At 35.3% G+C, this 27,836-nt stretch overlaps 3 protein-coding genes and 1 pseudogene across 6 annotated transcripts; 3 read left to right on the top strand and 1 right to left on the bottom strand.

The window, feature by feature from the left end:
- The first annotated feature begins 10,432 nt into the window (after window positions 1-10,432).
- LOC117211464 lies at window positions 10,433-11,969 on the top strand (annotated as a pseudogene).
- An 882-nt stretch (window positions 11,970-12,851) lies between these two features.
- Window positions 12,852-14,587, bottom strand: LOC117211462 (glutamate--cysteine ligase regulatory subunit). 2 transcript variants are annotated; one of them, XM_033455378.1, is made up of 6 exons: window positions 14,418-14,587; window positions 13,912-13,974; window positions 13,719-13,836; window positions 13,448-13,647; window positions 13,250-13,364; window positions 12,852-13,174 (listed from the first exon to the last, which is right to left on the bottom strand). In XM_033455378.1, exons 1-6 carry the CDS (start codon window positions 14,421-14,423, stop codon window positions 13,029-13,031), a joined length of 648 nt encoding a protein of 215 aa, XP_033311269.1. In that variant the 5' UTR covers window positions 14,424-14,587; the 3' UTR covers window positions 12,852-13,028. The 2 variants fall into 2 exon arrangements, with proteins under 2 accessions (XP_033311269.1, XP_033311268.1); XM_033455377.1 differs by having other exon boundaries at window positions 14,124-14,586.
- Window positions 14,588-15,112: 525 nt separating this feature from the next.
- On the top strand, window positions 15,113-16,308 carry LOC117211463 (transmembrane protein 14C). The gene is made up of 3 exons (XM_033455379.1): window positions 15,113-15,401; window positions 15,601-15,790; window positions 15,865-16,308. Exons 1-3 carry the CDS (start codon window positions 15,326-15,328, stop codon window positions 15,953-15,955), a joined length of 357 nt encoding a protein of 118 aa, XP_033311270.1. The 5' UTR covers window positions 15,113-15,325; the 3' UTR covers window positions 15,956-16,308.
- An 825-nt stretch (window positions 16,309-17,133) lies between these two features.
- LOC117211461 (ornithine decarboxylase-like) lies at window positions 17,134-26,144 on the top strand. 3 transcript variants are annotated; one of them, XM_033455376.1, is made up of 9 exons: window positions 17,134-17,498; window positions 20,154-20,327; window positions 20,406-20,645; window positions 20,723-20,799; window positions 20,893-21,066; window positions 21,149-21,488; window positions 21,576-21,790; window positions 21,930-22,138; window positions 25,801-26,144. In XM_033455376.1, the coding sequence occupies exons 3-9, from the start codon at window positions 20,459-20,461 to the stop codon at window positions 25,805-25,807; spliced, it is 1,209 nt and encodes a 402-aa protein (XP_033311267.1). In that variant the 5' UTR covers window positions 17,134-17,498; window positions 20,154-20,327; window positions 20,406-20,458; the 3' UTR covers window positions 25,808-26,144. The 3 variants fall into 3 exon arrangements, with proteins under 3 accessions (XP_033311267.1, XP_033311265.1, XP_033311266.1); XM_033455374.1 differs by lacking the exon at window positions 25,801-26,144 and adding an exon at window positions 22,232-23,191; XM_033455375.1 differs by lacking the exons at window positions 17,134-17,498; window positions 25,801-26,144 and adding exons at window positions 19,031-19,180; window positions 22,232-23,191.
- Window positions 26,145-27,836: the final 1,692 nt, after the last annotated feature.

Genomic DNA, 27,836 nt, shown 5'->3' with positions numbered 1-27,836 from the left:
ATCGCGATTGGCTTTTCTCAGCACGAACTTACAATTAGAAAAATTCCGATATTTTACGCGAATCACTCGCGAGATATATTAGTGAATCTTTATGCATTTATTAGTAAATGTAAAAGATGACACGTAATACGCGAAAATATATAAAATTTCCAAAGTAAAATCCTGACGTAATATGCAGAGGATGGAAGAAATCTTTACTTCGGTTAGATCCTTTCAGCTGTACTCGTAGAAATACGAATTTATATAAAAAGTCGCGATTTCTTAATTAAATCTATTAAACGAGGAGCAAAAGAAAGTGATAATGATACATAATTTTTTAGTGTCAATCTTGAAATTTACGATTATTTATGTCATCTTCTTGCGATGAATAATTTTATGCGAGTATTAATTTATTCCTTGAAAAGTTACTATAGACGTTTATTCATCGAACAATAACGTTTGTTAAGATAGATTCGACGATGTGCTATTTAAAATTAATACCATCTAAATTTAGCTTAAACAGAGCATCGTTGTGATTATGCATATTTAAAGGAAGAATAGGAGTGAATGATGATTATAATTCACCGCGAATATGTTTAACAATGAAGCCATTCCATACATACGTAGAATCTTCTTTGTTTACGAAAAGACTATGACAGCATCAAGAATTATTGAAATTGGTGAATTGTGTTTAGAGCGTGCGGTATAATCGTATTACATATAATATTTGCTATGTTATAATAAATAATAACATGCAGCTAAACATCAATGACCACGATATTCGACGAAAACCGAATATTGTTACTATCAACGTGAGATCTGTACGATATTATCTGTAATATAATCATAGTAACAGCAGATAATTAATAAGAAATATGAATATGATCGGCCATGAATATTCATAAGTTCTGATACAGTTACTGGAAGGCAGTTCCATTCGTACACACCTGTGGGTCACTGAAGTATTCGGAGGCAACGATCCACGGTATACCATATTTTACGAAGTAAACCATTTCGAATAATCCTCTCCGCCACCGCGGCACTACGCAATTACCGGCGTTATCTTCATCTGTCCGTGTTTCCATAAAGTGCAAATTCTTGCGGGAATTCTAGTTACTCGTGAAAAATTAATATCTTTTTTCTCACGGTGTACCGAATAAACCGTGGATATACGGTTAAGCCACCAATTAAATGCAGAGTTAACCCGAATACGGTGCTTCTCGTCCGCGAGCGGCGAAGATAAGCCGGCGCGTACGTGCGTTGCTCGACCGCGAGCTACTTAATAAAACGAAATTAATTTGTAATTACGTTAACCCGGATGTGACCCGTTCCCCACGTCTCCGTCCGATATCCACCTAAGACAACTATCAAAGTTCCGTGTTCGTTCGAGGCTCCGTCGTAAAAACATACTACGTCATAAAGATCGACGCGAAGCATTCAAGTCTCTTACGCTTTACGGCGTCCATCTTCTATTTTTTCGTAGCAGCCGTGTATCTTGAACGTTGTCGCTTCGTAGCGAATACTTGACACGATGTTTAATTACACGGTTGAAGAGCAACGGAGAAGCAGGAGGCAGCGAAAGAGAGGGAGACGACAAAACCCTTATTCGTTATCACGGAAAACGGTACAGTATCCCGTTTTCTGCTTCCTCCGCTCTCACGTAACGAATTAAGCACCTGTACGTGGGATTAGAAGGTTTCGGCTGACATGCCCATATCTTTCTGTCTTTCTCGCTCCACCACCACGATTCTCCCTCCGGTTTCACCTGTCTCTCTCTCTCTCTCTCTCTCTCTCTCTCTTCCTCTCGCGCCTATATCTTACTCCCCGATTCCTCTCTTCCTTTCCCGTTCCATTCGACCTCTTTGTCCTTTTCTGCCCGCCATCTCTCCCTCCCTCCCTCCCTTTCCACCCGCCTTCCACGATCCGCCTTCTCCGTCTCTGTCTGTTTCCCAGTCGCTTGACACATTCGCGCGGAGAAAATGCAACGAGCTCTCCCGTAGCCACGTATATATAGGAAGGGAACGGATGTCTGGTGTGTAAGGAACCGCTAAAATGGTGTTCGCTCTTATCCGAAGATCTAGAGCGGCGATGCGAAGAGAGGCACGCGGAGGGCTATACGTAAGGTAAAAGGGGGCTCATGACTGGTTGGTCGGTCGGTCGGTTCGTTCCTTCGTTCCTTCGTTCCTTCCTTCCTTCGTCGTTGTTGTTGTTGGCTGTCTGGTTGGGTTGGTTAGTGCCGTTACCAGAAAGAGGCCACCTAGGTTCGCAAGCAGCCGAGTTAAACCTCGAACTTTCTTCGTAATGAGACACCAGCCACGAAATGACAAACGTAATTAAAGCAGACGTATAAAGGGAGACGGGAGGTCAGAGATCCCCCGGGCCCCTCCTCGAGGAAACACAACCGTACCACGCAGCTTTTCACAATGGGAAACGCGTCGTTGCTCTTTTGCTCGTCACCGTGAGCACCGGCTCTGGTGGAATGCCATGGATCGACCACGTCCGGACAACCAGAACCCATTCAGACGCTTCTGCCAGTCATTTTGGAACCACCTCACCACGCGATCGCTTCACTCTTTATTCGTACGCGTAATTTTATCGCCACGGACCATCTTCCCTTTTCATTTCATCGGTGTAATTCAACCATCGATCCTACCTGTTCCTTGTGTTCCTGGCAAACGTCCCACTATTGATAGTCTCGAGGTGGCTGCAGATGCCAACGATTGCGTAATCTTGTACACGTATGCACCAGCTTGTTATTATAATGGTATACTTCCATGTTTGAAGAGATCATCGGCGTTAATTCGACTCGAGTCGTGAATTGGTATTTCCACGTGACGTGATTTGATTCGCTTTTTAATCGGTAACTCCACGAGTTTTTCCTGCGCTTCTTGAATTGATAATCTTCATTCGTATTGAGGCAAACTTGCTTCTTCACGTGTCCAAATAGGAACCCGAACATCGACTACGATAAAAGAAATTTCTTGTACAATTACGAAATAAATATAGAGAATGAATGATCGTGATAATTTATAATCAATGGTAAAGACACAGATCGTCATGTATTTATATCACCAGTAGCCAGCAATCGTTAATAAGATACAAGTTTTCATTCGTTTCAACGATTGATTAAATATTCTAACGCAATTTTGTCCATTCGAAGTTCTACCAAAATTTCCAATTTTCTGATGTGTCGATGTTCGATCGAGTGGAAGAGATTCAGATGTAAGGATCAAGAGTGGCGAGCTATGAGAACGTGTAAATTAAAGTAAGATTTAAAAAATTCGGGACTAGTTCGTACGATGTGGCAGTTTTTCAGGCAATCAGAGGTTCAACCTTGCCCCGTTTTACGTCTCCTCTGAACACAACAATGGAAACGCAATGGTACAATACATTTCACTTTTTCGCAACGTGTGTACCGGGGAGCCTAAAAGTATTGCGCGATTTCCTACGTCTTACTGCGAGAGAACTCGCCTCCTAGACACAATGTAGATTTGGCCGTGTACCGTAAAAGCGTAATTATCATCTTTCGAAACGTGCCGGAGTCTTTCCAGAAACGTCGGTCCGTTTCCTTTACGAAAAAAGGAGAAACACTGTAATCTTGGCTTCAAACGTTCTTATGCGTGGTTTCTTTACGAAAAGTCTTCTATCAATGATTAAGTGAAATGAAATAAAAAATATTGTAAAACGTGGCATGCTACTGTTATTCCACTTGTATTTCTGCTTGTACGTGTTTCGATAAAAATTTTGAATTTTACAATTATGCGTATAGTAATACAAGTAAGAATCCTGTTATTGCTTTTGTAATATTCTTTTTACACATTTTTTATTTAATAGACATAATAATTATGTATACGTTATACCGTCTTTTATTGTGAGAGTGTTCTTAAGATCCCGATACATTTATTTTAGATTTATAATGTAAGTATATTTGTAGAGCATTTTCTACAATTTCTATTCTGTCTCTTATTTACTATAAAATATAGCCAACATTTGTATTCTTTAATGATTTGTTATATGATAATCACTATCTCTTTATACTTTTCTTTCATAAAGTATTCTAGGCTATTCTCTGTGTCATACTCTTCCTACTTTCCTTGGAATATGTATTTTTTCTTCTCCTACTGAAATTTCCATTTTCCATACGATGGTTTCTCTGTATATACAATTAATTTCTACATGTTTTACATTTACCCTATATTAGGTAGCATAACTAAGTAAGTTTCTTCCTTCATATTTTCCTATAGTTTGGATAATTGTAATGTCTCTACGTTTCTTACCTTACGTCATGTTAGCGTTACGATAACAGAATATCTTCCATAAACATAAATGCATCAATTTGTATAAGATAGTCCAGTAGCAGCAAAATAACTTTTTCAATTAACGCATTTCATCCATACGTGGCGTATTATAACATACTCCTTCAATTAACTAAAATATAGCATTTTTAAGATGATATTCTAATTGATTTATTAATAAATTCTAATTTACTCAAGTACTCCATAGAACGATACGATTGTCTAAATAAATGCTATTGCAATTATTTGAAACAACGCGCACTATATTTACCAAGGCATTTTTATACAATTCAATTTTTCCTACTTCCAACAGCTACTTCTCCTTCTCCTTAAAAGAACAAATATCCACCGCGACAATATGCAAAATACCGATACAGCTTTCTTTACCGGTGTATCATCAATTTACTCGCTCTCGACACTCAAGTTCGTGCAACGAACAAACGTACGACGTTCTCGCATAATTCCCAAAGGGTTAGGTTGTTTTTGTTTCTCGAGCGAAAGAGCTCTCCACCAGAGCTGCTGTGTACGCAGATAAGGAGCATCGATTCGATCGACTGGATCGGAAGTAGCCCCATCCTCAGCAGCGGGCCGAGTGGCTCGATAAGACGCGCGAATCGCGCGCGAAATGCCGAAGCTTATTTATTGGCAGTCGCGTTCCTGCGTGCGGAACGCCGTGCCGTGGCTTCCACGCGAACCCGACCGAATACTTTTCTGTGATTCCAGCCATCCCGAAGCCCACGGACCGCGTTACATTCCTGCTTCGATCTTCCAGCGATCTCACCAGGTCTTCTTCCTTCACGGAGCAACAGCACCCACCGGGTGTATATTCACGCGCCGCGGGAGCTCGCATAAAACTGCTCCCGAGTTTGGTGGGGTCAGAGATCACGTTACCAGCCGATAAAGATCTCACGTGAGTGATTGTCGATGATATTTCACTTAAGGGATCGTCAAAGTCCGCCGCGCACACGGCCCGATACCAGGAATTTCTTCCTGGCTACATCAACCCTTCGCTTCGCTCTTTCTACTCAACTTGTTCTCCGGCCGTACACGACTTCGATTACTTTGTGTAAAGTCTCTACCTGTCATGATACTTACGTATTAGCTGTGCATTATTTACCACATTTGTTGAGATAAGTGTATTTTGATGCTTTAACGTAGTTGTGATACCTTTTGATATATGGCTGCTGATTTGTTAAATCAACTGACTCCATGAGACAGAAAGTGGAGAAAATTGATAGAATCATGCGAAACAAGCGTCAATCGAACAAATTGCTTTAGCAATAAAATTGCACAAGATTTGTTGAATGGAGTTATAATCACTTTGGCCTGCTAACAACTCATCTTCGGGTTTCGATCGTGCTTTTAATAATGCGCTGCGCTTTGTTCCGACAATTCCTGGACATCGCGGTCCTTTTCCTAAGTGCAGATACCTGAAAAACCGCAAGTATCGTCTTAATACAGTTCTAAATACGCGCATAACTGATATACTGGCGTAACGATTTACGTGGAGTTAAACATATTGTGTCTTACTCTAACGTAGTTTCTTACATGTAGATCACATAAATGGAGTCTTCCGGTTCAAAAAAATAAAGGATATTTAAGAAAAACGTTAGTGTAAGTTGCACGAGAAAATAATGAAAAGATCAGAATAAATTTTTCATATTCGTTATTACTGTTTGTATTTTACTCTAAAGCAATCTCTTCTTTTCGAGCGAAGCAAAACTTCATTTTTAATCGTAGTCAGTGTTATGCGAGTAAGGTTAGTGCTTATGGTTGTGCTTCGCACAAGTCAACTAAAACTGATCAGGATTAAAACAACGTATTTAGAATTAATAAAATCAAATAAGAACTTACGACTTGTTAATATATTGTAAATGAAATAGACACCATAGAAAAATAATTTGTTGTCAGCGTAAATCGAGGAATCGATTTTTTAGAGAAATCTATGGTTAGAATATAATGGGTAGAATACACCCGCCAGACAATATTGCCAGTCACGAAGATTAGATTTATTCTTTTTGTCAAGCACGAATGTTCAAAGTTCACGATACAAGAGCAATGAATTGCATTATAAATAGAAAGAAATTGACACTTAAGTTGCTAAATCAATATCAATCCGTTATCGCAGCTATTTATTTGCAGTGGCGCCACCTCTTGCAAATTAAGGGGAAATTCAGATGTATATATATACAGACGTGTGTATTCATAGAGCGCCACTCAACACGCAGCGAACGTATCACTCGTTGCTCTTTCTTTATCTTATTCCTTTTTCCCATTTCCTACGCTTGTTTCGCGTTGGCTCGCGGTATGTATACTTCCTTGATAGTAGGAGTATGCGTTCGCAGTGCCATTTAATTAACTAAACGTAGCATAGACCGATAAACGGCACGTATCAGCCATAAACTTACCACCGCCTTCGACGCTGCTGATAACACTCTATCGTTGTTAGTTTCTTACCCACTGTTATGTCAGCAGCAGTGCACGAAAGTACCTTCACGCCCACGTTTCTTTACGTATACCGAGGATAGGAACTGCACGTACGGTAAAGAAGTATGCATTCGTGCGCTACACGCGTATGCATGTGGGAGTCGTACAACGTTCGTCAGAGATGGCAACAAACACCCCCTACCGAAAGAACGGTTTTCAGCTTGACGTCTTTCTTACTGCAATAATTTAGGAAGTTCCCCACTGATCGTAAAATTCATATTTCACATTAGCGTGAGGAGAAATTATGTTTATTCGTTTTCGAGCGTTATTCAAATTACCTAATGCAAATAGTATGCAATTGTTCTTTTTATACGAAGACCAATAGAATGCAAAATTTTCGACGTTATAAAAAGGCACCGTTCACGTACCGTTTCGTATCTCGCTACTGATATTGCGATTTAAATAACGGAAACTTCGTGCTTGATAAAATGAATAATCAATCAAGTTTATAAATTTCTACTTTAACATATGCTGTCACGTGATTAAAACACGATAAACTGCATTATTCGCAGAGATCGATACAGTATATTGATTTCGTAGTTAATTGTATTTTACGAGATTCCACGATCATTATTACGGAACGCGTAGAAACGATTATTCGCATGGTATTCCACTTCCCCTGGTTAATTAAGGTAACAAAATATGTTAACCATTTCCTCTTATCAATGAGCGTCGATTATGCCGACTTCTAACTACTGGAATGTTTTTAATTTCTGCGAACAATTCAGTCGATATATATCTTGCATCAAATGTAATCCTCCTATCTACTTTAAGATTCAGTTTTCTTCAATTTAACCAAAAATGATGAAATTTGGCGTATTTTAATAATAATTTGAAAACTAAATATCAAGGATACTTGTCTCTTTTCCAAAGAATACTCCAGCATCTTAGATATTTGTCTAATTTTTCTCAATATTTTTAAGCAAAACGTTCATCACATTACTACACTATTGCTATGAGTGCAAAACTGTATCCCTTTAAATTATTAACTCATAACAGTAGTTCTTCTTCTAAAAACGATTAATTTTCATTCAACTATGAGTCGAACATGTCTCGATACAGTTTAGTTTTTATAACGTCGATTCTATCCCGTTGCGCATCTGATATCCGACTACTAGAACACATGAATATCTAAAAAGCCGAAAAATTTCATACGAATCGAATTACGGTTAAATTATGATAACTATGAACGCAATATTCGTCGATTTATCGTACAACCTATTACGAAATGCTGCCAATTGCAATCGACTTGCAACATGTAAAAGCAGGGGAACCAGGGGTAGGTACGCGTTGAGTCAATCTGATATGACGCAATTTCTATCACATCTGGCTAAAAGCGGCAATCTTCGCGCTCGTAACACCTACGGCCATTAATAATTCCTACCCGGTTCCTTTACCACGTGGGTTTTCTCTGTACAACTGCAAACGACCATTTCTAGAGGCACGTTAAGATCGCGGCTTCTGTGTGCGTAATGCAGTGGATGCGTCTTGGTCGTTGGTTGTCCGACTCTTGACTCGATTTCGCGACCGCAACTCGAGAGATATATCTCTCCCGATTTCCTTCCCTCTCGTTCCTTCCCTCGTCTCTTTTCGTTTCTTTTTGTTACTCATCCATTCCTCCGTCTCGCTTACCTACGGCTATACCGGCTCGTTCCCTCTTCCTTCTCGTCCCTCTCACCCCTTCCGTGGTTGTGCTGATTCTCCCTTCTCCTCCCACCCCGCCAATGGGACAGGGAGATAGCAGACCCCGTCGAGGAGACAACATAAAGATTTAAGACTCCAAGATGCGCCAATAAACATGCTGCGGCCGTGCAGTCAGCCTGCGCTTCTCTACTGCGTTCGCTTCTGTTCCGTTTCATTCGGTTCCGCTCTGCTCCGTTCCGTTCCGTTCTGTTCTGTTCTGTTCTGTTCTGCTCTGTTCTGTTCTGTTCTGCTCTGTTCTGTTGTGTTCTGTTTCACAGCCAGCATACGGGCAACGCGCATGTGCTGATGTGTGTATATATATGTGTGTGTACGTGTACATACGAGCACCGCTTCGTCCACCGTACACACGAGGATGCAGGTTGCCTCTCGTATGCACGTGGTGCCACTGCGCGGCTGCGTAACGTGCTTTCGAAAAGTGTCTCGATGCGTATGCAGATACGCGGCTTAGCATGAATAGTATCTAGATCCAGCCGTGGATAACCCGCAACGATACCAGCAGATCCGAGCGCTGAAGCTGGATTTCTACTAGAAATCGCCAACACCGGAAGAGCCGTTTCTTTTTTCTGTTACATAGAACCGGTAGAAAATATTTACCTACGCAAGAATTATACATAATTATCATTTTATCTTTCTTTTCTTTTTTAACTCAAACTAATCTGTACGAGTATACATTAGCAAAGTATGAGCGGGGCCACTATTCACCGGCATGCAACTCCTCTTGCTCCGGACACTCTTTCATTTACCGCCCTAATACATTCATTAACGTTACGAAGATCGTTAAATGGATCTGCCGTCCCGTTCCTCCCACGACAAAATCACTTGTCCTTTAAAATCCATTCGAAACATCGTCCAAGTGATCTACGACTTCTACTCGAACGCGTCGCTGTCGCGGAGGAAGAGGCCTTCCGGATAACGAGACAGAAGTACACCTGCCGCGTTCGTAGAGGAGGCAGGACACAGGCTGAAAAGTTTTCAATGCGAGGACGGTCGTACACCGCAAAAGTAGTAGATCGGGACGTTGGTCGTTGAAGCGGCAAGAGGGAGTCAACGGTGGAACCGTTGCTACTGCTCCAGCTCCTACTTTTGCCTGTCCTCTCGCTCTCCTCCGGCCCGGCTTATTTATTCCTCTCTCTGTCACTGCCTCCCTTTCTTCTGCGACTTCTTCTTTATTTCTGTCCTTTTGCCCGTTTTCTGCTTCCGCAAACGACAGCCGCTTATTTATACCCCGTCTTTGCATCGCGCGGGAGCGAGCGAGGGCGCTTTTGCGTTTACTCGCTACTGCCGTTCTCTCTGCCGCTTCTGTGTTCCTCCGCCAGTACACTTTGATTCTCTACCCTTTCGCTCTCGCTCCCTTTGTCGTTCGATACTCCTTCTCTTTCGCGTCCTCCCTCTCTCTCTGTCTCTACCTCAAACCGTGGCCGACCCGTGTGCTAGCGAAAACATCAACGGCCAGGCACTTTGCTCACGAACACCGTGAGATGCGCTCGATGCGAGAGGCAATTCCGCGACTGCATCACCTGTCAACGCGGCATCGCGTTCCAACAGGTCTATATTACATGCAGCATGTGGCTAGTGGCTACTCTCGGTAATCGCTGCTGAGCCCGCCACCACCGGCTAATTCGTCCAACGAGAAATTTATGACGGCTACCGTTTTTTTTTATCGATACGGACGCGTTGCTTAGGAAATAAGAGGCAGCGATGCTCGTTGCCTAATGTCTTTAATCTAATTCCTTCAAATGAGTATTCTGGTTATTTATGACAGCCAACGAGGTTTTGATAGTTTTATCAGAGATCTTCTCAATATTCAATATATATCATTCTTTTTTTTTAATATGATTAATGGTTGTCAATAGAAAAGAAAGAACGAACGAATGGTCAAAGTCGTATACGTGCTAATTAAATTATTCTGACGCAAATAGTTAGAAGTTAATCTTTTCAACGTGATTTATTACCTACAGTTACTCGGATATGATTTGACTGATTCAAAGTAAACTGAAAAGTTAGCAACACCGCGTGAGAAAGACACAACAAGTTGTAGAAATGCAAACTAACTCTGTTCCCTGGTAAAGTTCGAGAATTTGCATCATCTCTGATGAGATTCTTTATCAGAAAGCCGGATTTCGCTGAAACCAGTGGTGGCTTACGCAAATTGCATAATTATGCAACGATGAAATGTTGCGTTGGCTCTAGCGCGATCTTTTGATGCGCTGATTCCCTAGATCGTGAAATATGACGCAATTGAGTGGATTTGACGTGTTTCCACTCGAGAAGAAAAAAGAACAGTATCTCGACAGGTTCACAAATTGGGAATTCCAGGAGAAAAATTTAAGAAAGATTATGAATTGAGGACTGATAACGCCCGTAGCTGATAAGGGGAGCTTAATTTTTAATTCATCGGCAAGAGGACTAAGTAAATATTTCTATATTTAACTCGCAACAAATGGACGTGCTGCTGATATAGTCAATGTGTCGGCAAAATGGAACGCCAATCTCTCCTAGATGCTCTATATCTTCCGAATCAATTTCGATAAGCGCGTATCGATGACGCAAGGGATCTTTTACGCGAGAAAAAAAGAACGAGTCGTTAGGTCCGATCACGAAATAGCCGAGCGATTGGAGGCGCGGTACGAACTATGGTTCGTGCTCGCCCCTGCTAAAGCTCCGAAGACCCGAACAAATAAATGCTGAAAAGAGGAACAAAACCGACATTATGTGGCATTAACATACAAAGTATGTCAGACCCGCGGTCCGCAGGCATAACATAGTATCGCGGCGTTCGCATACCCCGCCCGCTTTGCAGTGACCAGCAAGACGGGAAAGCATTGGAAAGAGACCAATCCCGAAAGCGATGTTTATAAAAGAGAGAAGAGTAAAGGAACGAAAGAGAAGGGTGAGAGGGAAAAAAGAGAAAGAGAGAGAGACGCAGCGAGTGTCGAATGTGCTCGAGTAGAGGCGATAGATCGTGTGCAGAATAGAGAGGGCAGAATGATGAACGCAGAAAGGTGTGCGTGCTGTGGAAAAGGAGCGCAAGGAGGAGGACGAAGGAGACAAGGGTAAAGAAGGAAAGGAGAGCGAGAGAAAGAACTGAAGGAGAGGAGAGAAACGTTTACGCTATCCGCAGTCCTCCGAAGTCCAGACCCATCCCGTCTCATCCCATCGTTTCGTTGTCCCCGTGTGTGCCACGCGGTGCGGCTTAACGCAAAAGGACCCACAGAGCGGGAGCAGAGTAACAGAACGCGCAGGAAAGGGAAAGATCCGAAGGCAGCAGCAAGCCGGTGGCAAAACGAAAAATCGGCCCGCATATATCGAGCTGGCCTGCGACGACGACGACGACCGCGGTGGCGGCGGCTACGACGACGAAGTTGGGACACACACATAAAACCAAAGATTCCTTGTGTCCCCGCTGCCTAGTGGACTTCTGATCGGCTACCGCTAGCGATGGTTGCGAACTTGGTTAAATACAAGAGAGAGCCTCTTTCAAATAAACAACTACATACACGATTCTACATTCTTTTATATATATATATATATATATATATATATATATATCTTTTTATTTTCATTGATTTTATTTGTTATACTTTCTCTTTTTTAATTAATATCGAAAATTAAGTTATTGAAAACATAGATAGATTATATAATTTTATAAAATATATTTAACAAATATATAATTTAAGAATTTGGTTGTATAAGATACGTGTAATTAGAAAGATATTGAAATTTGTATTTTGATTTTCGAAAATGACCGAATTTTGAATTTTATATAATTTGAAAATTAGCAGTTTCAAATGCATCACAAGCGAAGTAAGTCCTAAAATTGCTAACAATCAATATTAATGATTAATAAATGAAGTACTTTTGGGAACTAATTTTTTCATTCTTTATAGCTTTTGAAGCAACTTTTTATAGCAATCGAACAAAAATTTTAATAAAATAAAATTTTAATTACGTTTGACTTCAATTTAATGCGATACATTGTAGCTTTCGTTTCGATAACTACGGACATTAACTATACATATGTATCTCTATTTAAGGAATGTCTCTTTCCAATTTCAAATGTTGCGCATGCCCAACGCTATTCACCGCTTTTACGCAGCTTTTGCAGTTTTGTGTTTACTTTTGTGCTCAGAAGCTACTAACGGAAATTTATACTTGTGTCTAAGATTCCATATATTCCAATATATTTACACATGTAATATTCTATGGTATGGGGCTCCCAAGAAAATTATTAATTAAAAATTCGAGAAAATGAGTCAAATCGAAGAGTAATGTAAAACACATTGTTCTAATTATGCTAACTAAATGTTTATTGTCATAAATATACATAGAAAATCCAATGATTGAAAAAATGCATTAACCTCCTAATGTTTACAAATGAATCAACAATATCAATTAACAATTTTAATAATTACTGTAAACAAAACAATACTTTTTTAGGAACAACTAAGCATAAATGATTTATATGCGTATTATAATGTAAAAGTTAACACAATATCATTGAAATATAAGCACTATTATAATTTGAATTACAGACATTTTTTTGATATGAACAAAAATATAACATTATTTCGTTTTTTTGTTAACATATATTAGGTAACCTTTTGAAGATAAAATACCACGACATTTTAGATGAATTTGGTATCTTGTAACCCAATATGAACTTGTATTAGCGTTGAATATTCTATTTAGATCTTCTTGAGGTAGAATTTCTGTAAGTAAAAAAGCTTAATATTGGATGACATGTTATTTACTTTATTATTATTGCTGTATTAAAATGCACTTACGGCCAGGATCATTATGCGTTAATAATTGCACGTCATTTTCTTTAGTGAATGTCTGCAAAGCTGGTGGTACAACACAACATGTAGCTAAACTAATTTGTACAATATTTGGCTTTATCTGTTCAAATAAAGGTAATATAGAATAGACACAACACTATAGAAGTAAACATTAAAAAAAAATATAAACAATGATAATTTTACATTTGCCCATTGAAATAGATCAATAAACATATTTGTGTTGAGATCACTTAAACCAACACTTGACAATTTGCCAATTTTCACATACTCTTCTACTCCAGCCCATAGGTGTTTCAATGATTCTAATAATTCTTCTGGACTTTCCTTGCTTGAATAAGCAATTACTAAAGATTCAATTGCATTTATATTTAGAAAACTACAAACTGAAAAGAAATGATATGCAACAGAACATTATTTAAAATACAATCTGGAAATAAGAAATTATAGCTCATACCTTGATCTACTGCCTCTTTCAGTAGGCTTACATCAGGTGATGAAATAAATACCTTTACAGTTATCTTAACATCTTCTCTATTGATATCTTGCAAAGCATTATCTTCTACACCTTGAATCTGAAAATAAGTAACTTTTCATTATAACGATACATTCTCCAAAAACATTAAACAACAAATAAGAAGTAATCATACAATTATTGGGTTTTCGCCAGTGCCTTCATTGTCTCGAAGTATAATTTTTAGCGTTTCAATTAACTGAAAAACAAAAAGATACCTATAATCTATCATAAATATAATATTTTACTCAGCTTTAATAGAGACATAACCTCGAGAATTATGATCCTGATTATGATATATGGAAGACTTAGTTCATAAATTTTATCATTGAAAATTCAAAAACTGACCTCATCTGTAGGATTTTGACTTGCTTTTGCTTTTGCTTCATTTAAGGAAAGTATATTTCCAGTTCGAACTAGTATATTTTGAGATAACATAGTATGGTACAAAATCGTAAAGAATGTTAGCAAGCTCGTTGTAGATGACTGACTAGAAGTATTACGAAAACTAATGACATAGATCGTAATCAACGATCACTTGCTTACGATGACTTTGATCGTAGATGACGTGGCTGACTAGGCAATTTTAAATCTAGAGATAATATCAATAAAATTCCAGCATGAAAGAATTTATATACACACATGCATGTGGCTTTCTGAATTTGTACTACAAACATCATATTATTCGAACCATTCTTAAAGTTTGTTAAGCACGAGTTGCTTTCAGGCTATCTGCGCAAAAATGCACTTGTTAGACATAATTACGTAATTAGCATTCTAGAATTACAGATTATGTAATTGTAAACAGTTGCCTGGAACATATTTCTTTGTATAATTATATATACATCATATATGTATATATAATTGTACGTATATTTGTATGATGTGTGATGTGGAATTTGAGTTTTATAAATTACAATCATTACAATTATTGCAATTATTTATGATTAAATTTTTGTATAATAAAAGTGATATAATTTTTTTAACAGCAAGAAGCTATCAATTTTATAATTTTTTGGAAATTTATAATTTTATTTACGCCCGTTACAAATTCTAATGTACACACATCGAACTTACATTTTCAATATGTGTAGTTCAACAAACATAAAATGCAATGTTACATTGATAGAATTTAGTTATCGAAGTAAATTAAATAACACATTAAATTTTAATTACGATATTCTTATTGCAGGCATAATGTATAGTTGGTTTTGGTTGGTAAAATACAATTGGTGGTACTCAAAAATAGACTTAAATCAAGCAATAAGATTAATAACATAGATACAGTATTTCATTGGTACCTACAGTATCTACGTATATCCACTTAATGTATTAATAAAAATGTTAAGTATAACAGATAGCGCAACAGTCGTTGTAATAGAAAAATTAAAAAACCACTCTATAAAATGGATGCATCACGGCTATCGGTGATGTGCAAAAAATAAATACATTCTGCTTAGCATTTATAATTTATTGAAGTCTATGCAGTAACAGAATAGATTGTAAAAAGAAAACTTATTAATAATAAAATTATAATTGTGCAATAAAAAATGCCTGCTGACATACTTGGATATATATATGCCGCTACAGTAGCGGCTGGTGGTGTACTTGGTTATGTAAAAGCCCGTAAGTTTATATACTATTAAACATTATTATAATTATTATTCTAATAAACGTTAAATACAATTTATTTATAAAATTATTTGTATTATCTTTGATTAATTACTTTTCATATTTGATTCTTTATTATATAATTTTTATTTATTAAAAAGCAATTAATAGAAAATACTTTCTTAAAAAATAAAAATTATGTAATTTTTTAAAGAATCAATTCCTTCTCTGGGAGCTGGACTTATCTTTGGATCTGTTTTGGGCTATGGAGCTTATCAAACTTCTCAAGATCCCACAAATATTAGAGTTTCTATAGCAGCAACTTCACTCCTTGGTGGAATTATGGGTTATCGTTATTATAATACTGGTAAAATAATGCCAGCCGGGATAATTGCTCTACTAAGGTACTATTTTATATAATTATGTTGTATATTTGTATTCTATATAATAATTATGATAAAATTAAATTCTTTTTTAGCTGTGTAGTATTTGTGAAAACTATTGTAAGATCTTTTACTGGTGCAGCCCTCGTTAATGAAACATTAAGTAAAGAGAGTAAGACAACATAAATATAAATTTTTCTGATAATTCCACAATTTTTATTTTATTGTCTAAAATATACTAAATATGCATGTATAGAATATACATAACATAGGTAGTTTAAGGTAAGGAACAATTAAATCTATAAAAAGGGAGAAGAAAGTAACTAAAGTAGACTGTACTGTGTGTATTGGGTGTATTGTGCTGGATGTATTATCTGTGGTACTTAAAATGGTTGACCTGATGAATATTAGGAATTTAAATATTGTGAGTCTGAATTCCAATGCTTGAAACCTTTTTTGTTGTATAAAACACTTTCCTTCAGGAATAAAATTTATGTTTGTTATAATATGTGTGACTTGAATATATCTATTTCAACGAAGTTCTCTTAAATGTTATCTAATGTTGAATTATTATAAATATGTTGTTAAATAAAGAATTAAGATAATTATTGGAATTTATACTTTATTTCTATTTTAATTTCGTATCTTGTTATACAAAATGAACGTTTTTAAGCCATTGATATCTGCTGATATTATTTTGGTAGCATTGAGCATTGACGTCACTTAAACTTATTCTCTTAAATTGTGTTATTTTTATACACGTGTGTGCCTGTGTTATTTAAGCAGTTAATTAAACTCTAAATCCATCTGTATCAACATAGTGTTGGTAACGGTGGAGATGTACTGCATATTATGAAACAAGTATTGCATACAATGGAACAGGTATTCCATATCATTTCTCACTTTATCATAGAAAGATCATAGAAAAATTCGAATGTATCGTAACATAGATTGTGAACTTAACATTTACTGCTCATTGCGCAATATTACGTTATAAAGTAAAAATAATATACATAGAAGGGTTACATACAAAGGGTTTATCACAGAAAAAGAAATATTTCGTAAAAATTGAAAACGAATATAAAAAGTGACGTCGACATTTCAAAGGACTTTAATTTATCCCATCAATTAAAATCACAAAATGTATTTAATATATTTTATATTGATGTTTTGCATACGACAAATATATACTTACAATATTTCTAAAGATGTTATTTTATTAATTGCCATTAACTCATAGTAAGTACAATTTTTTTTTAAGTTCTGTTCGTAATTTATTTAAAACTACATAATCGATTGTATACGATAATCGAAGCATGTGAACTCGAAGTTCGAGTTATAAAATCGACTACGCTCTGGATTGGATGCATTTACGAACCTTTCCGGGAGCTCTTGCTCGGTGTGGTGTTTCCGTAGGAGGAAGTTCTGCGGTTTCACTAGGTTCTGCGAGTTCTTAACGAAATTAAATACGATTCACGAGTTACTACGACTGGCGCGTTGATGTTCTTTCGTAACTCGTAAGTTACGATTGAACAAACGAATGTTCTTTCTCGATTCTTTTAACGGGGACTTGGTCGCGAGAAAATTCGACAGGCACTGGTCGCAACACGAACGAAGCTTCAACCTTCATCGATCGATTTGACTGATTTTTGAGATCCAGTCACCGAAAACTTCCATCATTCCGTCAAAAACCGAGTGCCGACCCGCAGGGTGGCGATCATTTGATAAGGTACGTGTAAATTCATATTCGACATAATCTTCACGAATGCATGCATGCATCTTACAGGTCTGTCACGTGAAAATTTTAGTTATCGATGAGTCACTGTATAGTCCTTGTTGAATTTGTGCAAACTTCCCGACATATTATATCTTTAACAATAGATTAAATATTTTTCCAACAACGAATCACGTGCTCTTTCATTTTCCTTATACGACGTTTCCTTATTGTGCAAAATGCAAGATTTTCCTTTGTAATTTATGTACATTATTATCTACTAGACTATATAGTAATTTCGTTAATTATTCTTATCTGTCTTGTAAGTGACGTTAATTGATTCGAATCCAAATTATTCATTCAGTACAATAGGCATTAGCACAATAGCAGAACTTATTTTGCAAACATTATACCATCTTGCTATTTGGTAGCATCATGTTTGTAGAGCAGTTTGTATTTCGATGCTATGTTATCTTCAAGCTAATACTACTTAACTCCGTCTGATATTTCCTGTACAAACCAGTAAAGTTATAACGAAATGTATGAATTTTATTCGAAATTTTGATGTGTCAGTTGAAGAGCTTTTCATTTGAGAGTGATAATGGAAATGTCAATATGTTAACATTCTTCTTTAAACTGATTTTTTCGTTCTTAACAATAATAATGACGTAATTTTGAAGTGATGCATTCTCATTCTGATTTATTTAAACAATATGTTACGTTTGTTAACGCATATTTTTTAATTAAAATGTATTACATTGTTTTGATTTTATTTTTTATAATTCATTAATTTAACGTCAAGGTGTATATTATCTAAATATCTTATTTGGTTATTTAATCATTTTTTGCATAAATTTCCTTTAGGTTCTCTAGAAATTAAATATGTAGAATATTATAAATTTATGCATACTGTGTATCTATAATAAAATATATTTATAATTTTTATATAAATAATTATTCCATTTTCAAACAATTGTGTTTTTATGTTGATTAAGTAAATATATCTAAAATTGTTAACAAATTTCGTGATATTACATAAGTTGTCTAATGCTTTGTATTTTTTTTTTTTTTTTTTTGATGAGGAAGTTTCTTATTTAGAAATAAGTAGTACAGACAGGAAAGTAGCATACATAATGTACCAAACACCTGTATTTTATCTATGAATATTTCACTGAGATGTTATCAATAGATGCCAAGTGATTTTGACAAATGATAGTTATCTATAATTTCAACAGCATAGCATAGATTAAGTACGGTATTTCCATGCCCCCAATGAAGACTTGATCTTTGAGTGGCGTGTGCATTACCCCTCCATGTCCAATTGGATCTCTCTGAACCATGTATTTCTTGGCCGTCAGATAAGCTTTGTTCCATGAAGTAGACTTGGTACCACGCAAAGCCTGCCTGATAGTACTTATCTTTCTCGTATAAATAGTGGCCCAAATAGTTACTTCAGGTTCAGTATTATACTGTACTCTTGACTGTCCGTTGCACTTCTCCAATTGAACACATTTTGTGTCATTACACAAAAGAGAAGCATAATAATTTTGCAATTTTCTCTGTTTGTATTAGTGTTTTTTCCAAATTATTATAAAGATAGTTGTTTTTCAAAGTTTTTGGTGTGTTCAAAATTTTATGTCAGTGGTTTTTTGCTTTAACGTGTTATAAAAGCTACGAGAATTACTTTTAAACGCCAGGTGAGTTACCAAAAATTTTTTTTTATAAATAAAGATAGATGTGGTAATTATATTTTTTTTACATAATTTGATTAATTAATATTTATTTAATTTAAAAAGATATTAACTTTTATAAAAAGTTTATTTAAGTAAAGTTTCTTTTTAACAAAAATTAATGTAAAATTTATATAAATATCTTGTTTTCATATAAAGTTCAGTCCGAATCTTTCAAGTATCTGGAAAGAAATTCATATAATTATTATTGATAAAATTTGATAAGATAAATTTGGGTCTATAATAAAATGTTTGACATGTGGTACTAAGTGTATTCATCCATACTAAGAGAATTATACATAGTTAATGAATTTTAAAAATAAATAAATTATATATATATACTTTTTCTCTGTGTAAATAAATATCAATCAAGAAAATGGCAATGCTTTAGTATGTCCATGAAATATCCTAATATTTATCTTTATATTGTAGTTACAGTACACGTAATATTTGTACTATAGAAAAAACTATGTAAATATTGAATGAAATTACAAAAATATATTTTCTTTTAGTAAGTTACTTGGTATACAATTTATTACATTATCATATATTCCTATTTTAGAGCTTTCTATATTTTTGAATAAATAAACTAATGTTTAATAGAGCAGTTCTTTCAAAGTATGACCTTAATCTACAGATATTGATAAAGATTATACTTGATTATTTAAGAGGTTCTTAACTTGATCTGAAAATATTTTTTGTAACAACTGTTGCAATATTTTTATTTGAATTACCTATTGAGATGCATTTAAAGCATTGTTTGAAAGAAATTTATTAAATTAATGAAAATAATAATGTTTTGTTAATAATAAAATATTTTATAATGTATCGCAATAAGATTAAAATTTTTTTATATATAATTGCCTTATTTTGTTTAATAAATGTTTTAACGCAGAAGTATAAAATACTAATGTTGTAATACTTATTCTGTTTGTTATAGGGTTCTATCTACAATAGGCTGGTAGGCCAGTCTATTGGTGGGTGTGTAGATAACTGCGGCAACTGGAAGTTGGCCCTGAACGCAGAGCCCCCGTGGCTTTGCTAGCACCCCCATAGTGATCTTGTCTTAACCCGCTTCCTCACGACTCACCCAATTCTCATTGACAGCTGCCTCGTATGTATCATTTAATATGTTCTGAATAAATAATCAAATGTATGCGATTTCTATGGTCTAATAATTTTTTAATTTCAGTTTGCTGCCTAGCACCTACAGAGTATTTATAAAAAATTTACAAAATAGTCAATATGAAGGTAACAAATCTGGACGAACGTATTCATGTTTTGGACAGTGCGTCAAATGTTACGACCGTCATCAAAGACATTGCACTGAGTGGAATGCAAGAAGAAGCTTTTTATGTGCTTGACATTGGTGACATTGTACGTAAACATCAGATATGGAAGGAAAAAATGCCACGCGTCAGCCCCTATTACGGTAAAACAATTATTATATATTTTGAATTGTATTCCATTTTGGATGAAAAAGTAACCAATTGCATTATAAACTTTCAGCCGTAAAATGTAATGACAACTTAGTTGTGATTGAGGTATTGGCTGCTCTTGGTATTGGTTTTGACTGTGCATCAAAAGTAAATAATCTGATACTTCGCATCTTATATTGTATCTTTATATTTTAAGTAAATAGTCTAATTAAGATTTTTATCATTTGCTGTTATTTATAGTCGGAGATTAATAAAGTATTAAGTGTTGGAGTAGACTCATCGAGAATTATCTTTGCCAATCCTGCTAAGCCAGCATCTCATATCCGTCATGCTGCTGCTGTTGGAGTTGATGCTATGACAGCAGATAATGAAAGCGAGTTACATAAGATTAAGAAACTTCATCCAAGTGCCAAGGTAATAAAACATATTTCGTTTGTCATTATTTTCTTCTATCTTTAGTTATAATCTTATCTAATCCATTATTCTTCAATCTTAGGTTGTTATTAGAATTCGTTGTGATGCAGAAGTTGCTCAGTGTCAATTAGGCATGAAATTTGGTTGTGATCCCATATATGAAGCACCCAATCTTTTACGTCTTGCGCGTGTTTTGGGACTCAATGTCATCGGTATTAGTTTCCATGTTGGATCTGGTTGTCAGGATCCGCCTGTATTTTATCGAGCTATACGCGAATCCAAGATATTGTTTGACTTAGCAACTGATCTTGGTTTCAAGCCATATCTACTAGACATTGGCGGTGGTTATCCTGGAAATAAGGGCACTAGCATTGATAAAATTGCTAATGTCGTTAATGATGCACTCGACGAATTCTTTAATAGTATGTGACATTTATTTGCATTATAATATGTTTTACCCTATTTTTATAACTTAATTATAAAGTTTATTTACTTATAATAATTCTCAGCCGATGCTGTTCACATAATCGCTGAACCTGGTCGTTTTTATGTTGCCTCGGCATTTACTCTTGCAACCAGTATTCATAGTAAGCGTTCAGTGCGTGGCGATGAAAATTCACCAAATACGATTACGCACAATATGTACTACATTAATGATGGTGTCTATGGCTCTTTCAATTGTCTACTCTATGATCATCAACATGTAACTCCAATACCTCTAAAGGTAATTATTTTAAATTATTGCTATGTTTGAAAATAGTTTGTAGAGTACTAAATTATTCAGTAGTTTTAATATTAAATGTCCTAATATTAGCAGAAAATTGTTGATTCGTTCTTAATAGTAAACATTTTGACATTAACAGAAAGGTTGTGGAAAGATGATTCCCTCAAGTATTTGGGGACCAACTTGTGATGGTTTGGATCAAGTCGTAGAAAACGTTATGTTACACGAAATGGAACTCGGTGATTGGATAATTTTTGAAAATATGGGAGCATACACGTTACCAGTTGCTTCTCCATTTAATGGATTTCCTGTGCCTAAAGTTCATATCGTCGCTGATGAAACCATTTGGTAAGTCTTAGATTGCAATTATTTAATGTACTTTTCGATTGCAGTCATATTATTGAAATAATGAACAAAGTTTTTGGTTGTTACATCTTATAGGCATTTGTTAAAAGACGCTTTGCCTTTGACCGAAGAGCATTTTGTTATTGGTAATACTCCAGCTAATTTACGGCTTGGTCTGGATATTGGTGGAACTGATACCAATGCATGGCATAATCCAAACATTGAACTGACATCGACTGAAATGTTAGCTGACGTTACTAATCCACCAGCAGCATACATTTATGATTACCTCGAAGTTGATCTTTAAGTTAGTGCAGGCATACTACGATAACAACAAATATGTTAAAACAGCTACTCGAAATTTGTAGCGAAAAACCACACCTTCATTTTGAACGTAGATATTATGGTATAATTCGAAACTAGGTTTTTTGTAAGGTTTGTGATTTTGCATTTTATATTTATCTTGACGAGTTTGTAGACGAAAAATGTAATATTATTTCCGCTTCTATTCCAATGAAAGCTTGGAGCGTTACTAATATTTGGTGCCATCTTTGAAAAGCTGAATTGTTTATACCTCTTGTTTTTGTTAAAAGACTAAAAACGTGCAAATTATTTCAATTAATGCAGAATGATAATATGTGTAATTGCTGCTAAATAATTAAAGAGTAGAATGTATAAATTAAAGTCAAATCTTCAAACTATTATTGAAAATTTTCAGTACTACCGTAGATATTATTCTGCTGTATGACATGTTAAAATATTTTCGTAGGAATATCTATATATGCTTTTAAAAATAGTTTTCCTCATATATTGGCTTCCAAAATATACAAAAAAAATGTTTATTGACCTTTTCCATGGGTATCTACGATTTGCACGTTTAATATAGGAAAAAGTTTCGGGTTATTTTTATATAAATCATATAAATATGAGTTATTAGAAAATTTAGCTAACAAAAATGGTAATTTTAATTTTCGCAATCATTTTTATGAACGATTGACGTCCATGCTTATGGTAAATAATGTTTTATGTGGTTTTTTAATATTAATCTCAAATATATATAATTTGTATGAGATACATAAAAAAACAAGAGTAGTAGCCTTGTGTAGGGGTTTAAATGTTGAGACATTTATCTATATATATATAAATATATATATATATCTATATATATATATATAAATATATATATATATCTATATATATATATAAACTATTCAAATAATCATTGTTACTTAACATTTGATTAACAACAAGTGAAGAAAATGTAAAAAAAAGTTACGAGGGAAATGTAATCAGTAGCATTGAAGGTGACGTACGTGTCCAATATATGTATAATGATATAAGCACAAAAAGTTCACTATCTCTCGAATTAATTTTGTTCATTTAAAATATCAAAAAAAATATAAACTCTGTAGGATTGTTAGGATCTTTAGGGCACTGAGGCAGCTGTCACAGAAAGAAAAGATAATTAGTTTCTTATTAATTATTACTCTTATTGTATTATATGTCGACTATTATTATTGTTAATTAATTATTATTAACGAATAAATATATGTAATGAAATATAAAAAATCAAATCAATGTGCTTTCAGTTCTTATTTCTTCTTCGTTTCGTAGATTTAGATATCGGTTGATTGATATACACTACGTGTAATTCAAAGATAAATACGGTGTATCTAATCGTGACAACGACTGACATGGAATTATCATAGAATTTATTGAAATTAGAAATCTTGTATACTTTTGAAGTATATTATCGGCCAATGTATTAGCTAGGAATAACTGATTAAGAAGTTTGTCGACCAATAACCTTATGAAACTAAATACGGAAATTTGTATATACTAAATTTATCATCTTGTAACATTGACACGCACGTAGATTATCTCGATTATCGTAAGTAATTTTTATTATTATGTAATGATTAATTTGTATTATGTAATCGCAGCATTTGCATGTGCATTTAATACTTCATTTGCCAATCTCTAATTTATAATGCAATACCATAGACATAATGTGTAACACATAGATCGATGTACAATTTGATTGATACAATGTTGATTTGAGCAAAAATAAGTCTGGATAAGTCTGAAATGTTATTTATCTAAAACTATAATTGATCGCTATGTAAGTATTTGTATCTCATCTCATTTTTATTTTTTATTTAGTTCAAATAAGGAACACATCCTATAATTAAATGTAATTTCTTAAATTTATTTAATACGCTAACAGTTTTTTGTATAATTATTGTACCGTTGTAAAAACTCCATTATGAGACAGAAACAAAGAATTACGGTGTAACCGCGTTATTTCCCTAATTCAAAAGTCAATGCTGATTGTCACAGATTCATCTCTGATTCAACAGTCGAATGATAAAAAAAATTCCTCTTCTTTTCCTTTTTATCAATCTCGCGCTGGGATTATTTCTCAGAAGAATAACTCATATTTTATTCGTAGTTATAAATAAGAATTGCAAGTGTATATTTTCCTTATTTTTGTAAGTGTCGTGGCGGTTCTGAAGCGAATCTAAAATAAAAGATAACCAATCAAAGAAAGGATATATTCCTTCGAAACGATAATTGATAACTTTGTTGTAATTCTCGTTTGGAAGCCGTGCTATCGAATAGGAGGAGATCAAATGATTCGATTATCGAGCTATTGATAATCATTGTACTTGTTTAATCAAACATCTCGAAATATTTCAATGTACAATATGTATATACTACACTGGAAGAGTCGAATTGTGATTCGATCTGAGATTTGGACTGGTCAAGGTTTTTGGACAGAGTTCACACGGACAGTTCGAACAGTCACGATCTTCGCTGTGCATTGTGAAAGGCGTACTGTTGTTTTGCTTGCAATGCACTGTCTAACCGGATGGTTGTGCAACAATTGCTAATCTTTTTATGTTTTATATTTATTGTTTCCATATATACTAAACGCACGCTTTTTCAATATCGTCATTTCGATCTTTATGGAAACAACTTTCGATGCAATTGAACGATTACCTCATTAGGTGAAAAATGGTTTTATTTTTGGTTAAGTTAAATAGCCAAAAATATTTACATCTTTTGCAATAATTGGAAAATTGTTTCCCTTAAATTTTTCATACATGGAATCTGTCGTTTTGAGTAATATAGGTAGATATCATTTAATGTAAATACATATACATATGTATGTACTTAATTGTAAATATTTTCGTGTAGTAAAGAAAAAAAAGAAATATATATTTTCATATTTACAATTATAAAATAAGGATATGTTTTACAAGAATATTTCAATCTACAAATTTACTACGTCAGTTAATTGGAATTTTAGCAAAAAGACTAATTATCAACGAGTTATAATTTATAATAAACAATCATTCTATCTCATTGAATATATATATACATATGTTTTTATAAATGTTTTTTTTTCACTTTTTAGAGTCAGGTCTTAATTTTCTTTTACAGATTTAGGGATTTTCCTTAAAGATAGGAGTAGACGAAAAAAGATTGATTTATCGATATTTATCGAGAGCATTCCTATACTTTGGCCCTGGTTAATTATAATAAATGATCTTGATATAATTTATCGCGCAGCTTATGAGTTAAATGGAATCGTTAATTGCAGCAATTTCAGTGTGATTTATCGACCATTCTAATTTTTTATCTTCGTTTCTTATTTTAAGGCTTTAGATGCCGCTACCTGCGAGACAAGATCTGTGTGTGTGTGTCAAAGATCGATGACAAGACATCAATTGCCAGACTTTTATAACACTGGAATCGTGGTTACGGATTAGAATCGATTTCTTTGTAATTCGAAGAAAAAGCCGGTGGAGAAGAAAAGTTGATGAATCACTAAAGTGGATACTGGAGGATTACAAGATTTCTGTTTCTCACTGTAACCAGTAGGAAGGTGAAATCCTTTGCGAAATCATTAGTTTTCGATTTTGCGAGATCTCGAGAGACGATTGAGTTGAATGGAGGAGCGTAACGGTACTAACAAAAAACGATTACTTTACATCGATACCTGGATAGGTTGCAAAAAACATTTGTCACAGACGTCAACATGGCGGAACAACTTTTTGTGTAGCTAATAGTATTTCATTCTGTCGAGATATTGGTGCATGATATTGTTACAGATGGAGTAACATTAGTCAATAGATTTTTAAGTGGTAAGTAGTTACATGATGCAAAAGATTCAGATTTAATGATTTGAAGATACAACAGGAAACTATATTTCTAGAAAGAAAACTAGGCTAAATATATAGATGTGTAGATTTAAGAAACTTGGAGTATCGAATAGTCTTGTGTATTGAGAACAATATTAAAACAATGGATTTTGTAAGTTGTCAAGGTTGTCCCTGCTATTTTATTTCATTGTTATTCCCTACATTTTCTTCGCATAAATATTTCCTGAAGCAATACATTATTGAAAGCTAATCAGATTAAAATGTGCCAAAAATTTCTTACGATCGATTAAAATTAATTACACGAAATGTTATATCGAACATTGATTTTAGGGACTGTAGTAGATATACGACATAAATCAGGCGCATACAACGTGCTTGGTTTCGGTACGTGGATAATCAAGGAGCGCAGAAACAATATCAAGATCAATTACGTAAAAGGAACAGAAAGAAGAGGCTCCGAGATTTCTTTTTATTTCATATGTATAAATACAGCACCAACGTGTATCATGAATGACCCACACTTTCACTTTCGTAATTAACACAGGTATAACCGCGCTTCATGTTTACCCGCCAACCGGCTGGAAACAATATGCGGATTTCCCTATGGAATCAGTCCCGTTCACGGATAAATAATTACTATTTTCGCGTGGAGTTTCGTCGAACGAACAAGCCAACAGCTCTTAAACCACAGCCGTCTCCGTGAGTTTTTCGTTGTGGACGGACGTCTAACTGTGATATCCGGTCTCGCACGCGCGCACCGTACGGCTTGTTCCGGTGTGCAGCTGCTGTAATCGCGGTTTCAAGTCCTCCTCCGAAGCCTGGCATAACATATAATAACGACTATGATACAAGTACGTTCTACAGACGATTTCACTTTTAGCCAAGAGGCTGCATCCTCGTCTCACCGCCAGCGAGGCAGAGTGTGCCTGCCTCTTCGTCGAGCACGCGCTCGCGCGAACCTTCCTTTCTTCTCTTTCTTTTGCCTTCGTTGTATCTCATACTCGAAGAGATTACGAGACCGTACGAACGATAATAATGCCGCTGTACACGCTGGACCACCGTGTACCAACGTGTAATGTATTCTTAAGAATCCTCGCATGCCTACTTACTTACATACAGATATACATACTAACATAGTATATGTAGTCTCGAAGTGTAGCTGGCGTCGAGTTACACGCTCTCGGCCACCGAGAGGATATATAGGTTCACCGAGTTAAAACAGAAATTAGGAGCGAACCGTGTCCCCTTTCTCTTGCCAAGCCAAGCGTGGTATAAAATACTTTCCCTCTCGCGAGGCGAGTCAGCGGCACGGCGAAAGAGCGAGCAGGAAGGAAAAGGCAGGGGCAGCCAGGCAGCTGTGGCTCGCAAACGGAAAACCGGAAAACGATCGCTTCTAATCAAGAGCCTCGAGCGTTTCCCTTCTACTGTGTTCTTTGTCTCTCGCTCTGACGAGACCCGTCATCCCTTTTTGTTTCCTTTTCCTTCCTCTCGTATTTTACATTTCAGTTCAGCGGAAGATATGTTTTTTAGTT

Source organism: Bombus bifarius, unplaced genomic scaffold (assembly GCF_011952205.1).
Source record: "Bombus bifarius isolate JDL3187 unplaced genomic scaffold, Bbif_JDL3187 scf7180000008234, whole genome shotgun sequence".
Taxonomy (NCBI): domain Eukaryota; kingdom Metazoa; phylum Arthropoda; class Insecta; order Hymenoptera; family Apidae; genus Bombus; species Bombus bifarius.
This window is presented reverse-complemented; position numbering and strand designations above follow the sequence as displayed.

Bases quoted from the DNA above. Each gene is read 5' to 3' on its own strand.
- LOC117211462 (XM_033455377.1), bottom strand. From the start codon at position 14,213: ATGTTATCTCAAAATATACTAGTTCGAACTGGAAATATACTTTCCTTA. The intron at 13,837-13,911 runs GTATGATTACTT...ACTTATTTTCAG, and splicing joins CTGGCGAAAACCCAATAATT to ATTCAAGGTGTAGAAGATAA. The intron at 13,648-13,718 runs GTATGAGCTATA...ATTTCTTTTCAG, and splicing joins GAAAGAGGCAGTAGATCAAG to TTTGTAGTTTTCTAAATATA.
- LOC117211463 (XM_033455379.1), top strand. From the start codon at position 15,326: ATGCCTGCTGACATACTTGGATATATATATGCCGCTACAGTAGCGGCT. The intron at 15,402-15,600 runs GTAAGTTTATAT...AATTTTTTAAAG, and splicing joins ACTTGGTTATGTAAAAGCCC to AATCAATTCCTTCTCTGGGA. The intron at 15,791-15,864 runs GTACTATTTTAT...ATTCTTTTTTAG, and splicing joins GGGATAATTGCTCTACTAAG to CTGTGTAGTATTTGTGAAAA.
- LOC117211461 (XM_033455374.1), top strand. From the start codon at position 20,459: ATGAAGGTAACAAATCTGGACGAACGTATTCATGTTTTGGACAGTGCG. The intron at 20,800-20,892 runs GTAAATAATCTG...TGTTATTTATAG, and splicing joins GTTTTGACTGTGCATCAAAA to TCGGAGATTAATAAAGTATT. The intron at 21,489-21,575 runs GTATGTGACATT...AATAATTCTCAG, and splicing joins ACTCGACGAATTCTTTAATA to CCGATGCTGTTCACATAATC.